This window comes from Carcharodon carcharias, chromosome 7, assembly GCF_017639515.1.
Source record: "Carcharodon carcharias isolate sCarCar2 chromosome 7, sCarCar2.pri, whole genome shotgun sequence".
Classification (NCBI taxonomy): Eukaryota; Metazoa; Chordata; class Chondrichthyes; order Lamniformes; family Lamnidae; genus Carcharodon; species Carcharodon carcharias.
Genome location: NC_054473.1, coordinates 36,000,904 through 36,017,003, shown reverse-complemented (window position 1 = coordinate 36,017,003; position 16,100 = coordinate 36,000,904). Strand labels below are relative to the sequence as shown.

The following is a 16,100-nucleotide window of genomic DNA, read 5'->3' as shown; positions in this document are numbered from 1 at the left end:
GTTTGGGGGAAGATAAACATTTACATCTCTTTGGCTTTGCTGTTTACCTGGGTGTTGCTTTCTCTGGTATTTGTCTCCAAGTCACAGTTTGCCTCTCATGTCTTTTCAGAAACTAGCTTTTGTTGATGTTGCTACTGGATCCTTGGGGCAGGGTCTGGGAGCCGCTGCTGGAATGGCTTATACCGGGAAATACTTTGATAAAGCCAGGTGACCATTTTATATCATTAGCTCTCAAAAACTAGCCATTACCTACTGTTTGTTTTTTATTTTAATTTTTAAATGAAATATGTTACAATGTTGAAATCTTCAGTCTTCAATCTTGACAGCATCTTCCAAACCCACAACCCTTACACCCGGAAGAAAAAGGGCAGCAGACATATGGGAACCACCTGCAAATTCCCCTCTTAAGTCACACCATCCTGGCTTGGAACTATATTCTGCTCCTTTGTTTTTGCTGGGTCTACATCCTTGATCTCCTTCCCTAACAGTACTGTGGATGTACCTACTCAAGGGTAGTTAGGGATGGGCAATAGCGAACTTCACATCCCATGAATGAATAATAAAAAACCTTTAACTTGTGCTTTTTTATGGTTAATAGTCGAATAAAGGTCAATGTAGTCTGAAAGCAAAATAGCAGAATGTGTTAACAGCAGAACAAATGTAAGTGCTGTCTGAAAGCAAAACATGAGAACAAGATAGAGTGGCACTGGAGGGAAAAAATGCAAAATAGGGGTCAGAGTTCATGGCCTGATGTTGTTGAACTCAATGTCGAGTCCAGAAGGTGGCAAAGTGCCTAATGGGAAGATGAGGTGCTGTTCCTCAAGCTTATGTTGGGCTTTGCTGGAACATTGCTGTAGGCTGAGGACAGAAATGTGAGCATGAGAGCAACATGGTGAACTAAAATGGAAAGTGACCGGAAAGTTGGGGCCATGCTTACAGACTGAATGGAGGCGTTCTGCAAAGCAGTCACCCAGTCTGCGTTTGGTCTCATCGTAGAACAAAGGTCAGTGCTGTCTGAATGCAAACTGAAGACTATTAACACCTACTCTGGACCAATGCTTCCACCACTACCATTCCTACCCTGTTTGCCTTTTGTTCCATGACAATCCAATCTCCCCCACCCTTTAACCTACCCCTGACCTTCCCTTCTGCTTCTTGACATCAAGGTCGCATTTGACCGAGTGTGACCTCAAGGAGCCCCAGCAAAACTAGAGTCAATGGGTAGCAGGAGGAAAGCGCTCTGCTGGTTGGAGTCATACCCAGCACAAAGGAGGATGGTTGTGGCTGTTGGTGGTTAGTCATCTCAGCTCCAGGATATCACTGCAGGAGTTCCTCAGGATAGCATCCTAGGCCCAACCATCTCAGCTGTTTCATCAATGACCTTCCTTCCATCTAAGGTCAGAAGTGGGGATATTCGCTGATGTTCAGCACCATTCATGACTCCTCAGATACTGAAGCAGTCCATGTCCAAATGCAGCAAGACCTGGACAATATCCAGGCATGGGCTGACAAGTGGCAAATAACATTCATGCCACACAAGTGCCAGGCAATGACCATCTCCAACAAGAGAGAATCTAACGATCGCCCTTTGACGTTCAATGGCATTACCATCGCTGAATCCCCCACTATCAACATCTTGGGGGGTTACCATGACCAGAAACTGAACTGGACTAGCCATATAAATGCTGTGGCTACAAGAGCAGGTCAGAAACTAGGAAGTGAGTAACTCACCTCCTGACACCCCAAAGCCTGTCCATAATCTACAAGGCACAAGTCAGGAGTGTGATGGAACGCTCGCCTGGATGAGTGCAGCTCCCACAACACTCTAGAAGCTTGACACAGTCCAGGACAAACCCACTTTATTGACACCCCTTCCACAAACATTCACTCCCTCCACCCACAAAGTATAGTAGCAGCAGTGTGTACCATATTCAAGATGCACTGCAGAAAGGCTGCTTAGCATCTTCCAAAACCATGACCACTACCATCTAGAAGGACAAGATCAGTAGATACGTGGGAACACCACCATCTGGAAGTTCCCCACCAAGCCACTCACCATCTTGACTTGGAAATATTTTGCTGTTCCTTCTCTGCTGGGTCAAAATCCTGGAACTCCCTACACCACATGGACTGCAGTGGTTCAAGAAGGCAGCTCACCACCATGCAATCAGGGATGGGCAATAAATGCTGGCCCACATCCCTTGAATGAATAAAAAAAACCTGACCACCTCTCCCCACCTTTCAACAGTATAAAACCCATGACATTTCTACCTTCATTCAGTTCTGAAGAGTCATATTGAACTCAAAACATTAACTCTGTTTCTCTCTCCACAGATGCTGCCAGACCTGAGTTTTCCAGCAATTTTTGTTTATATTTCAGTACTTTGCTTTTGTTTTAGATGTGTAGATTTGCCTATTTAAGCCCCATTATTTTCCTTATTTTAATTTTTAAGCTTGTATTAAATTCACTAAATTCATCACTGACTTTTTCTGCTAGCATTTTGTTCTCTATCTCCCTGTAAAAGCTGATATAAAGCTTACAGCTAACAAGCTGCCATTTCCTTTGTATCCACTATATTCTCACCTGTATCTATCATTAATTGGCCCACATTCCTCTTTACCACTCTTTTTCCCTTTAATATATCTATAAAAGGTTTTGCAGTTAGATTTCATATCCCTTGAGTTTTTCATATTAATTTATAACATACCCTTGAGTTTCAGGCCCATTTTCCAAGGTAAGATTAAAATACATGTGAAAGATTTACTGTAGAGGTTGTAACCCAGTGAAAATTAAAAGCCCTCTTTCAACAATCTCAGCACCACCAATGTTCATAATTTTTGTGAGTAAGTTGTGTATCTGGAAATATTAAATTACAATTTGTTAATGCTTTTAAAAGCTTTGAGGATGGGCCTTTGAGTGATGCTCCCAGGTGGCTGACCAGGGATGCAAACCTGTGACAACAAAGTTTCCAAGTCTTTTTCTTTCAAAATTGGGATTAACAGAGTCTCTAAATTTCATGAATCTGACTTGAGACTTGACATTTTCTGCACAGACTACTCTGTACGGCCGAAGCTGCCGCCAATTGGTCAAGTTGAGTGGGATGGAGGTGGTTGGGGTTTCGGGTAATCAATGAGTGCACTACACACTGGCCATCCAAGTGGTGGCCAGCACACTTCTGCATGTGTGAAGGGGCAATCAGACTTAACCAAGAGAGGTTCTTGGGACACCTATGCTAACCAGCGTGCCACTCTCTTTGATGCTGCAGGAGAGGAACATCAGGATCATGGAGCCTGGTGATTTTAGGTGCATGCCTCATGGTTTACAGGAAGCAGCGAAGAAAAAGAAGAGAGCAGTGGAGGCACCTGGCTCAGAAAAGGGAGGAGCACCTCCCTCAAGATGCCGGGACGACAGGGCCTGCTGTGCATTCAGTTGAAGATCCACAGCAAGCCATTGCTCGTAGGCGCTTCACTAGACCCAGGGTCTGTAGACAGCGCTTGACGTTCTCAGATCACTGAGAACCAGTGTTGCTGAAGACTGCGCACGTCCATGGAACTGGCCAGTCACATATGTCACCTGCTGCAGGATTTAGCACCACGGGGACATAGAGGGCATCCTCTGCCAGTGGCTGGAAAGTGACTGTGGCGCTCAATTTTTATGCCATTGGTTCCATCCAGGGCCCCACAGGTGGCCTGTGCAGGGTCTCGCAAGCTTGCATGCACAAGTGGATCCAGGAAGCCACAGATGACATCTTCGCGAAGGCATAGAACTTTGTGCATTTCACCCGGGATCAGGAAAGCCAGGATGCAAGAGCGCTGGGATTTGTGCAGATCTCGGGTATTCCACAGGTGCAGGGTGAAGTCGACTGCACTTGCATGGCGCTTGGGTCTCTGTGGCAGCCAGCAGTCAACTATGTCAACTGCAAGGGTTTCCACTTGCTGAATGTTCAGCTGGTGTGCGACCACCACAAATGCATCCTATGGTTTGCGCATGATTCCCAGGGAGCATCCACAACTCCTACATCCTTAGCAGGCCTCCAATCCCTGACACCTTCCTAGGCCCAGAGAGGCTACAAGGTTGGTTCCTTGGGGACAAGGGCTACCCAGAGAGAACGTGGCTAATGCCACCTGTGCGGCCACCTCAGAGTGCAGCAAAGCGACGGTATAACGAGTCCTTTGTAGCTCCAGCAACTGATATCACCAAGTCCAGAGGCTCGTCACCTGACTTGGCTCAGCAAATTTCTGGCCTCCAGCAGTCCTCTGAGTGCTGTAAACCTGGGAAGTTTCTGTCTCTGCCTGCTATGGATCAGAGAGTGCGATATGCTCACTAGATTGTGATCCTGAGGCTTCTCTAGTACTAGGTCCTACCGAAGTGTGTGTCTTTGTGCTGGTGAAGGGTGTGGGTGAATACCATGATGGGCCTTCGGTTAGGGTGTCATCAGATTCTTCTTCGAGGTGCCTTCGGGGCTTGAGTCGAGGACCTGGCTCATGGACCCCCAGATGTGCCTGTGAAAGCAAGGAGAGATAATCAGTGCATGGCAGGGGACTGCAGAACAAGGGAACTCACAGCATGGTTATCTGATGGATGTTGCACTGCCGGATCCTTACTTGGTTGAGCACCGCTGACCTCACTGTCTGAACAGGAACAGTCCACATCATCATGGACCAGCTGGGTGACTCTGTTCTCAATCTGTGAGGACCATGATGTCATGCATTCGTCCATCAGTTTGCGACCCCACACTTCTGCTGTGTGCCAGCTTCTCCTACATGAATACAGATGGAGAGAGAGTGTAAGCATGCCACCTGCCAGGCCAGAAGAATTCCTGGTGTGTGAGAGGTGCCATGGTTGGGGTGAAGACACGATCCAGAGGACAGCTGAAGGTGTATGTGAGTGAGTAAATGGTGATGTCCCCTGAACTGGCAATGCATGAGATCTCTGTGGATGTGTGATGAATTTGAGTGTGAGAGTTGAGTGATGAGAAGAGCAACTTACCCTGGAGGAACAGGAGATCATTCATCCCCTTTCGGCACTGGGTGGCTGTCCTTTTTGCAGGGCTTTCGTGCTGGCCACTGCTTCTGGTTTGGTGACCTTGCTTACTGGTCTTCATCCAGAGTGGGGGTAGAGGACTTGACGTCGGGCCTCCGCTGCATCCAGTAGGTGCCTGAGGAAGGGGTCACTAAATTTGGAGGCAGCATGTTTCCTCCCTTTGGCAGCCATGACTCTCCAGTGGCTTCACATTCCTTAAGAGAGTGCTATCTCTGTGCATGGGTGCCCTTTAAATATAGCACCCAGATTACTGAAGCCCTGAGGTGATGACGGGGTGGATGAATGGAGACCCGCTCGCCTGCAACCAGCGTGTTTCCTGGGGATGCATTATTAATGAGGCGGGACATGCAGGGAATGAGTGCGAAAACCCACCATTGCAGCTGGCAGATGAAACGATTTTTTTCCCCCACTTGGATGATTCTGACCATTAGTTCCATTTGTTCTCATGCAGGCCCAATCAGTAAAAATGTGTAGACTGACCAGTCAATAAATGATAACTCACATTGAGTTAAAATTACTCACATTAAAAATTAATACATACCACAATGCAGTGCTACTTTATAAAGGTCATGGTAACTACAAGCTCAGTTCTGCAGGGAATTGTAATAAAGTTGTAAAGCAGTTAAAGAAATGGAAGGTCTTAAGTGATGGCATGTGGCCAGGCATAGGCAGAATGCTCAACCTGATAATTGAGTTTGCTAATGTTATCAGGGCGTGTCAGGATATTCCTAATTAGGTTGCTTAGGATTTGCTTTGTTTCTATACACTTATCCATTTAATCTCCGAGCGAAAATTTTGATATGTTACTAATTAAAAGTCTGGATTTTAATATAAAGCCAGGGGTGTGTATGTCTTTTGTAGATATTAGCAAATCAGGTTGATAAATACAGGATTCTCTCTGTTTTATTCTTCTGGAAGTTAGCTTTGGATAGTAGGTGGGGACCTGAAGTTGCCACAGCAAATACTGGTGGGAAGTAAATAACTGCACATGAACAACTGCCAAGAAATCCAACTCCTTTTTGGAAAAAAAACTGCTCAGTCACAGTGACTACCCATACTTTTAATTTTTAAAGCTCTTCTCTTGCAACATAACCTATTTCTTCTTGCAACATGTTAACTAAGGGTAGGTACCCATGTATAAGAAGCTTTTTTCTTTTGAGGACTCATAGTATTTTTGTTAAATATCTTTTGACTGCTGTTTGCACAGATTTTAACACTTTATTTCAATAAAGCCGAATTAACTAAGCGCCACCACATATTTAGTTCATCAGAACAAAATATATAACTCATTTTTACATTAAAAAAAGCAAAATAACTTCATAACAGTCATAGCACAGTGTTATAGCAAAATCTTCTCAGTGAACACAATGGATCAATGTTAAAAAGGCGTTAAGTACAACATTTGTCATGGATTACAATCCGAAGTTAATAGAAAAGCATGTCTGGAAAATGTTTAATCAAGTAAACGATTGTTTTCCACAAAACTTATTGTTTCCAACCTACCTGAGCATTATATTCTGTTATTAGATAGGTTTGTTTAAAGAAAGTGGGCTAATTTAAAATTTGTTATATGATGTTTGGATATTGCATTTGGTAATTGAGTAATTTAGTTAAATTGTTTACCAATTCTGAAGGATGTACCATTTGGACTGATTCTTTCTACAGTTATTTTCTGTCGCCCCCCCCCCCGCCAACAGCCAGTGTACTGTGCCAAATAATAAACTAGCTTGTCGTTATATACATTTTCATAGAAAAATTAGGTTCACCATTTTTGTCACATACCGAGAAATAGGCACTTATGCTCGACTTTTTGAGAGAAAGTCATGTTTCTAAATCAGTTATCATTATGCATTTGGGCATAATAATCAGGAAACTTGACTTTGTTATCAGTTTCATGTTTATATTTATTTAAATGGTATAAATCAGTGCTGTTTGCACCATATTAGAAACTGATGTGTAGTAAATGTTTCGGATCTAATTATCTAATTTCATTTATTGGTGAATGGTCAAAAACCTGAATTCGGATTTATTTAACTGCTTGTAGTGACTTTCACAAAATTATATCTCAATTTTTCAAAAGCTAAAAGAAATCCTAGAGTCAGAGATAAATTAATGTGGAATTATTAATTCTTTTTTCCCCGCTCCCTCTAGTTACCGTGTATTTTGCCTATTGGGAGATGGAGAATCATCTGAAGGCTCAGTCTGGGAGGCAATGGCATTTGCTTCTCACTACAGACTTGACAATTTATTGGCCATAATTGATGTGAACCGCCTGGGTCAAAGTGACCCTGCTCCACTGCAGCACAAAGTTGAAGTCTACCGCAAACGTTGTGAAGCTTTTGGGTAAGTTTGCAACATGGAAATTCAAATCACAAGTTCAGATGATGGACAGATAGAATGATCTTTCACCTTTCAATGATTGATACTTGAATAGAAACCTGGGCTATAGGTTAGGGAGGAGATAACACAGTAAATAATTAAAAAAAAATAAAACTAGTAGGTTCCATAATTCAGAACCCAGAGCAATATCAACTTTTTGTTACTTTGTCTTTAGTTGATTCCTCTTGAGGTTCAATAGAACAAGTTCAATCACATGATATGGTAGAGCTATATTTCTGATCTTAAAATTTGTTTGAAGGTTTTCATGGTCAGCGTAGTAACATTGAGTAAGACGATTGTATAGTTACACCATGCAAAGTTTGTTCTGCAAAGGGAACTTAGTTACCTTTAAAGAGTTGCTTAGAAGAACTGGTGAGCCTTGACCTTGGCTACCTCACTTAAACGCATTCCAATCCATTCTGCTCAGTTGACCAATGAGTAGCAAGTATGTTAACATATGCCAACGTATTACTGACATAATAGACTGATTAATCAGCAGGAAAAGCCCATTCATATTCCCATTTTCTATTATATATAACTACCTCTTTCACCAGTACGTTTCTTTCTGATTTTATTATTGCTTTGAATAAAGGGCCTGGACTTAAAATTAAGAAGTTTGATGAAGGTACACAGATGTTCAGTTTCATAGATTGATAAATGCTTTCCCTAATAATTCCCTTGCTGTGCAGGGGCTTGAGCTAGGTAGTTTGTTTGATGTAATTTAGAATGTGTATGATCCTTTATAATAGCTGTATCAGTTGCTTTATTTTAAAGCAAAGTCTTAGCAATGCACTTAGAAAATCAGAGTATGATCAAAGTCAGCCTGGCTTTACGAAAGGGAAGTTGTGATTCACAAATTTATTAAAATTTCTAGAGGATGTAACTAGTAAGGTCATTAAAGGGGAACCAGTAGATCTAGTATATCTGAATTTCTAAAAGGCATTTGATAAGGTGCCACGCAAAATGTTAATAGGCAAGCTAAGGGCTCATGGAGTTGGGGGTAGTGTATTAGCTCGAGAAGAGGATTGGCTAATAGACAGAAAGCAAAGAGTAGGCATAAATAGGGCATTTTCAAGTTGGCAGGCTGTGACTAATGGAGTGCCATAAGGATTGGTGCTGGTGCCTCAGCTATTTACTTAGATTACTTAGATTACTTACTTAGATGAAGAGACAGAGTAATGTATCTAAGTTTGCTGGTGATACAATGCTAGGTGGAAATGTGAACTGTGAGGAGGATGCAGAGGCCATAAAGAGATACATACAGGTTAAGTGAATGGACAACAAGATGGCAGATGGAGTATAAGTTGGGAAAGTGTGAGGTTATTCACTTTGGTCATAAGAATAGATAGCAGAATGCAGAATTGGAGTCACAACTAGCTCAAAGGAAGATGGTGTATTTATTGGAGGCCAATCATCTCAGTTCCTGGACATCATTGCAGGAGTTCCTCGGGGGAGTGTCCTAGGCCCAACCATCTTCAGCTGCTTCATCAATGACCTTCCTTACATCATAAGGTCAGAAGTGGGGATGTTCGCTGATGATTGCACACTGTTCACCATTCGCGACACCTCAGATACTGAAGCAGCCCATGTCCAAATGCAGCAAGACCTGGATAATATCCAGGCTTGGGCTGACAAGTAGTAAGTAACATTTGTGCCACACAAGTGCCAGGCAATGACCATCTCCAACGAGAGAGAATCTAACCATTGCCCCTTGGCATTCAATGGCATTACCATCACAGAATCCCCCACTATTAATATCTTGGGGGGTGGGTTACCCATTAACCAGAAACTGAACTGGACTAGCCATATGAATACTGTGACTACAAGAGCAGGTGAGAGGCTAGGAATCCTGTGACAAGTAACTCATCTCCTGACTCCCCAAAGCTTGACTACCATCTGCAAAGGCATAGATCAGGATTGTGATAAAATACGTTCCACTTGCCTGAATGAGTGCAGTTCCCACAACACTCAAGAAGGTTGACACCATCCAGGACAAAGCAGCCCACTTGATTGGCACCCTTTCACTATGATGAGAGGCTGAGTAAAGAGGGTCCATGTTCCCTTGAGTTTAGAAGAATTAGAAGTGATTGCACTGAAACAGGCAAGACTCTGAAGGGGCTTAACATGGTAGACACTGAGAGGTTGTTTCCGCTGTCTGGGGACTCTGGAGCACTGTCTCAGGGTAAGGGGACGATCTTTTAGGACCGAGATGTGAAATTTCTTCATTCAAAGGGTTGTGAATCTTTGGAATTGGTTATCCTGGAGTGTTGTGGATGTTCCATCACTGGCTATGTTGAAGGCTGGGGCAGACAGATTTTTGGTTTCTTAGGGATTTGGGATATTTGGAGCAGGCAGGAAAGTGGAATTGAGACATAAGATCAGTCATGATTGATTTGAATGGAAGAGCAGGCTTAATGGGCTGCATGCTCCTAACTCTAGTTGGCAAAATATCAACATTGTAGTCTCTGATGTGTTAACCTGTCAGGAGCATAACCATTTGTTTGAAATTAAATTATTAAATCTGTTATTAAGATTCTGGGTTTTGCTTTTCAAATTTAAGTTGTTCAGTCATATAACTATTTTGTTCCCACATCAGCCTGAAGCACCTGGAATTGATGTTGGAACATTGACTATTTCAGGAACTTCTCAATATCTGATGTTACTAGTCCAGTGACATTACCGCAACATCACCATTTTCTCCTCTGATGTCTGCCTGACAACAGGTCTGGGTGACCTGGCTGTCAGATTAAAGGGAGGCCTAGGTTGTTTTCTGGAAAAAATATATCAGATGTTCTTGAAGACAGTGGTAGCAGCATCTGTTTTTACAGTGGTTAGACAGCTAGTCTCCAAAGTCCCAGGAAGATGTTGGGTTGTAAGCAGTTATGCTTTAAACTGTCCATTTACTTCCAATGTAGAAGGAAGTTGGGGTCTCAAATATAGCTAATCATAATTTCTACCTGGATACAAGGACCCTGTGATTCACATTGTCATGGAAATAGACTTTCAGAGGGGAAGGGTTTCTAAGATATCTCCAAAACTCTCAGACCGAGTAAATCTGCCAGAATTTGAGAGGGAGAGAACAGCTAGAGGTTGAAAGTCTATGGTTCACCACACAGGAATATTGGTAGGTTCATACTTAGATTGAAAAGCCAAGTTCGTGAGGATTTGAATCAAAGCTTGAAGATTCACCTAGCTTGTGTTTGAAGGGAAATCACCAGGAAAAACCTTCAGCTTGAAAGATTGTTCTGGGGTTAAAAGTTACCAGGCTGGGAAAGGAAAGGAACAGAAGTAAACCCTCAGGAGCTAAGAATTACTTTGGACTGGGTCCAAATGATCACATAAGGGACAGTGTAAAATATACCTGTGAAATGGGTTTTCCAGTTGTTTTAAAAGTAAATGGGGAAGATCCTATTCTATTGTTTAAAGTGTAAGTTGCTTACGAAAATAGTGTTTAATCAACAGTGCTTTTAGTCTGTTAAACTAAAAGTCTTAAAATATGAAATCTTGTTACATCATCCTTTCAGCTATCAACTGGAAGTTTGAATTTAAATGTCATTGGTCTCCACACTTATTAAGCCATAAAACCTTATGACTAAAATCTACCACAAATAAAACAAGCTTAGGAGTTACTTATCCATCTTTGCTCTGTGGTAGCATTCTCGCCTCTGAGTCAGAAGGAGTAGGTTCAAACCACGTACTAGTTCCCTTAGCGCATAATATAGGCTGACACTTCAGTGTAATTGTGAAGGTATGCTATCTTCTATTTGAGCCATTAAGCTGAGGCCCCAGCTGCTGTCTTGGTGGATGTGAAAGATTCCACAGCAGTATTCAATATGTCCTGGCCAGTGTTTGTCGCTTAAGTATCTGACCTGATCATACACTTGTTGGTTGGATTTTGCTGCATGCAGATAGGGCTCCCACATTTCCTACATTGCATTAGTGATGAAAAGTCAAATTACTTAATTTGGTTTAAAGCACTTTGAAAATTCTTAGAGAGAGATGCTAGTTTTTATTTATTACACCCTATAAATATGTATCCAGTTAGTTTTACTGGCTTTTTACCTCATCTAATTCCAAAGCAGAAACGAACTGAATTCAAACATCAAATAAATGCAGTGTTTTTGTTGTTACAGTTTTCCAGATTTGTTGGTTTGTACTTCATTACAACAATAATGAGTGGAGAGGCAGAGGGGCTTTGGGAGGAAATTCAGTAGGGCTTAAGTGGCTGAAGACAATGTGAGGCGAAGTGAGGAGGAGGATGGGATTTTGTCGGGAAAACACTTTCACCTCCAGACTCAACTATTCCAAAGTTATGGATGAGGGTTCTAGCAACAGATGGGCCGAGGAAGGGGCATAGATGATCTACTTTTGTAGGTGATCCCTTTGTAACAGAGAAAATATGAGGCCAGAAGTTTCCCTTGAAGTCAGATCTGATGATGAGGTTGTGAACACTCTGGTTTAACCTGAGACTGTGGCTGGGTGGGGGATGGATTCATTAACAGGAGTACAAATTTTGTGAAGACTGAAAATTATTTATTTTTGTGTTTGTATTCTTTAAAAGACAGTTGCATGTGGCTTTAATCAGCCAAGGAACTTCGTCACCAAAATTATTTTCTTTTGTCAGATTTTTGAACTTTTGCCTCTTCTGCAAATACTGTAAATATTCCTCAGTGTCTTATGTTCTGAGTACACTACAAAAAGGCAACCAACTAAATTACTGTGTGTTTGTTTGTTGTATTTTGCTGCTCAAATTGGTGTTTGTGGTTTAATGATGAACTCTCAACTCTACGCGCAGCTGGACTACTGAAGTGGTGGATGGGCACAGTGTTGATGAACTCTGCAAAGCCTTTTGGCAGGCCACCATGGTCGAAAACAAGCCATGTGTTATTATTGCTAAGACCACTAAAGGAAAAGGCATTGAAGGTATTCTAAATATATACCCCTTTTTATGGAACTGTATTTATACTTTTTGTTTGCTTTGGAGCAATTAATGAATATACTAATGGAAAGCAAACAAAAACATTTTCTGTATTTTTGTTACGTGGTGATAAGGACTTAGAATAGTAGACGTGCCTAGTTATGCTCTGTGCTAGAACACTAACTGATACTACCACAGGCTCCGATTCAAATTGAATAAGTTTGAATAAGTGCTCAGATTGAGGCTCATAAAATTCTGGAGGGACAGGAAATTCAGAAGGGATGAGTCCATTAAGTTATTGATTTATCCCTCCTGGTAACAAGTAAAAAGAGGTCTTTTCAGGTGCAGAGGCTTTTAAGCCCAGGAAAAAACAGATTTTCATATGTTGGGAGGACTGTGGACTGCCTTAAAATTAAAGGTTCATGATTGCTGCTTGGAAATGAGCATCAATTGAATTATCTGGTGCTAATTGTGAAAAAAATTGAATAGAGAGTGAAATCTGTTTCTATTCATGTAATTACTGGTATACAAGGCAGTACATAGGGACACATGGGTGTGATCAGAAGCACCTTGGAGCTTCAATATAGACAAGTGTGAAGTGGTACATTTTAGTAGGAGGAAAAAGGACATTTCTAATACTTACTGGAAACTAATAGTATTTACTGCAGTAGAGGAGCGAAGAGATCTGGGGATACAGATTCACAAATTATTTCGTAAATAACAACATGGATTAACAGGGGAAGAGGGTACTCAGAACATACCTGTTTTAATTCAACATTATTATAATTGTGTAACTCTTCCTTGGGGCTTTACCCTGCCTGTTCGATGCTCTGAACTACAACGCTGAAAATATAAAAAATTTTTTATTAAGAGCTTCCATTTCGCTGAGGAGGCTTCAGGCCAACCTGTATCCAACAACCTGCTCTGGAAATTCTGCTCACATTTTGACAGTTGTGACAAATTGCACCACAGCAGCTGAGACAATCCACAGCATTCTAAAGCAATGGCAACATTCTAGTAAAAGAACCCACACATAAAATCAAATTGCCCTATCTCCCAATGTTAACAGACCCTTTAAAAAGTATTCTAGAATCTGTGTCCGCATCTTTGCCAAAAACTAAACAGTTCTTTTTGGGCCATACCCTATCTGCATACCAAGTTTTGTTGAAATCCGTCCATTAGTTTTAGATATATTTACAAATGGACTAACAAACTGGAGCAAAAATATTATCTCCACCTACCTTCAGCGGTGGAGGTGACAAAGCAAAAAATGTAAACAAAGCACTAATCTTCATTTCCAGAGAAAAGAAATTGAAAAGTAGAAGAATTATATTAAACTTATAAACGTTTAATAAATAAGTCTTAAATATAAAATGGTCATTAATAAATCCAACAAAGAATTCAAGGAAAGCTTTTGACCCAGAAAGTAGTCAGAATGTGGAACTCATTACCACATGGAATAGTTCAGGTAACTAACATAGATGTATTTAAGGGAAAGCTAAATGAGTGAGAAAGGATTAGATGATGTAGAATGGGACGAAGATCATGTGGTGCATAAATATGGAAGTTGTCCATTTAGTTTGAATGACCAAGTTCTGTGTTGTAAATTCTATGTAATGCTATCTATGGACAGCTGATTAATGATATACTTAGTGACAGCCTGAAACAACATTTGTTTAAAACTTAATGGCCACTTTATGAATGGGATAGACTTTGCAATGCCCAGCCTGTGAATAGTTTCAGCTGCAGGTTTATTTGGAGCATATGGCTTAACTCTGTCATGATGCCTATTAGAAATTGCAACTCCCATTGCATCTGCTGCTTTGCTGACAAATGTATGCTTGTACCTATAGCTTCTGGATTTTTATGAATGGATACAACACAGCTTTGGTGTAGCCCCACTGGCCTGGTATCCCTCCATTTATCTTCCATTTTTTCCTGGCAAACCATTCCTCTGGAGCAAACCCACTGTGGTTCTATTGAGCAGTAACCACAAAGGCTCCTGAAAATCACAATAGGACAAAAAAGCAAGAAAAACGGCTGAGAAATGGTTGAAAATTGTTCACCGGATTCTCCTTACTTGGCTGTTTCATTTGATTTTTGTATGTAGTTCAGTCCCTAACAATCCTGAGTGCCAATTTTTTTATGACTCTGTAACATCAAACTGCATGACTGTCAAAATGAGGTAATTGCAATATGATAAAATATGATGTAAAACTTTTGCCTGCTTCAGGCTAGAACTCCTTGCCCCCATTAACTTGGTAATGGAAATGTGTGAGACGCAAAATGGATGAGTTTCAAAATTCAAAATCTTCCCAAATTTTCTGACTGATAATGTCACATTATTCCTGAAAATCAGGAGTTACTGATTAGGATATATTTTCTAATGTGTAATGTGAATGCTGTGTGTGTGGTTCGAGGATCAGAGGCCACTTTGACCAGGATTGCTGATTAGTCATTTTTCAACCCCTAATTCTTATAGACTTGTGGATCTATGTGGTTTTAGCCTTCAATATTTCAAATATTTTCAGGTGTTGAGGATAAAGAAAATTGGCATGGCAAACCCATTCCAAAAGATAAAATGGAAGAGATTATTCAAGCAATCAAAGCTAGGATCCTTGAGAGCAAGAAGCTTACCCCAGGGCAGCCAATGGAAAGTGCACCATCTGTGAATATTGAAGACATCCAACTTTCTGCACCACCCAAGTATAAGCATGCTGAGAAGGTAAACAATCATACTAACATAATGACCTCAAATGCTGCCATATATGATCAAGGACCTTAGTTGAACAGGCAATAGGCTTGAAGTGCATGCGGTGTGGGAGGTGTAGTGATCCGAATCCCCATTATTTGTTGGGGAGAGGTGATAATAGAGGGCAGAACTTGTGCTAGCTGGTTTTCATCCCAAAACCAAAGCGATCATAGTTCATATCATGGTGAAGCCCCTTCTCACCTTCCCCTGGGAAGGGAGGCACATTGATGTGAGTTCCTGGGCTGTTCCCACATAACATGGAACTCATACTGGCTGAGACCTGGCCTGAATTCTGCTGTGGGCTAGTAAAGACCCCAAGACAACCCTGGAGAAATGTATCATAGAAGGGATCAATTACCTTATAACAAAAATGCAGTTTGTTCCTTTGGGAGTAGAAGAAAAATTCCTTGCCTATATCTTCAACCCTTTATGACCCTTAGCGGCCCACTATTGGAGTGGTTCAGTTTCTCTGCAGGTTTCTATGGGTGCGTTTGATGTCCACATATAGTTATGGCCTGCTTCCTCCAATTATGGAAGTGACCTGGCCCTCCCAATTTGGGTTGAGGTCTGTGTTAATGGATCATAGGCAGCACAGTCCAACTTTACTGCAATTCAGGTGGTAGAGTAAGGTGTGACCCCTTAAGTTTACTTAAACGTTTTTGGTAGTGGAAGCAGATTCAGCAATAACTATCAAAACAGAATTGAATAAACACTTGGAAGGGAAATAATTGCTGGGCTCTGGACAATAAACAGGCGATGGTGGCTAATTGGATAGTTTTTCAAAGACCCAGCACAGGCACGGTAGGCCGAAGGGCCTCCTTCTATGCTGCATCATTCTATGATTCTTAACAATTGTGTTTTCTTTTATGTTTTCAAAATTCCTGCTCTGTTGTTTTCAAATGGCTCATGTTTGTTTCATGACTAATTTAGTCAGTGATAGAACCAGGAACAAGGGTCAAAAAATGTTGGGCAGGTTTTGCTGAGAAAATAATTGTGTGTGAAATGCA

The 16,100-nt window shown here is 41.4% G+C and overlaps 1 protein-coding gene across 1 annotated transcript in view; it reads left to right on the top strand.

The window, feature by feature from the left end:
* The window catches only part of LOC121279919 (transketolase-like), a 45,747-nt gene that overhangs the window by 9,937 nt on the left and 19,710 nt on the right, over positions 1-16,100 (top strand). Inside the window, exons 4-7 of the mRNA XM_041191483.1 lie at positions 110-207; positions 7,196-7,387; positions 12,219-12,346; positions 14,873-15,066. Of these exons, the coding sequence (XP_041047417.1) occupies positions 110-207; positions 7,196-7,387; positions 12,219-12,346; positions 14,873-15,066 (612 nt within the window). The remainder of the gene's footprint in view (positions 1-109; positions 208-7,195; positions 7,388-12,218; positions 12,347-14,872; positions 15,067-16,100) is intronic.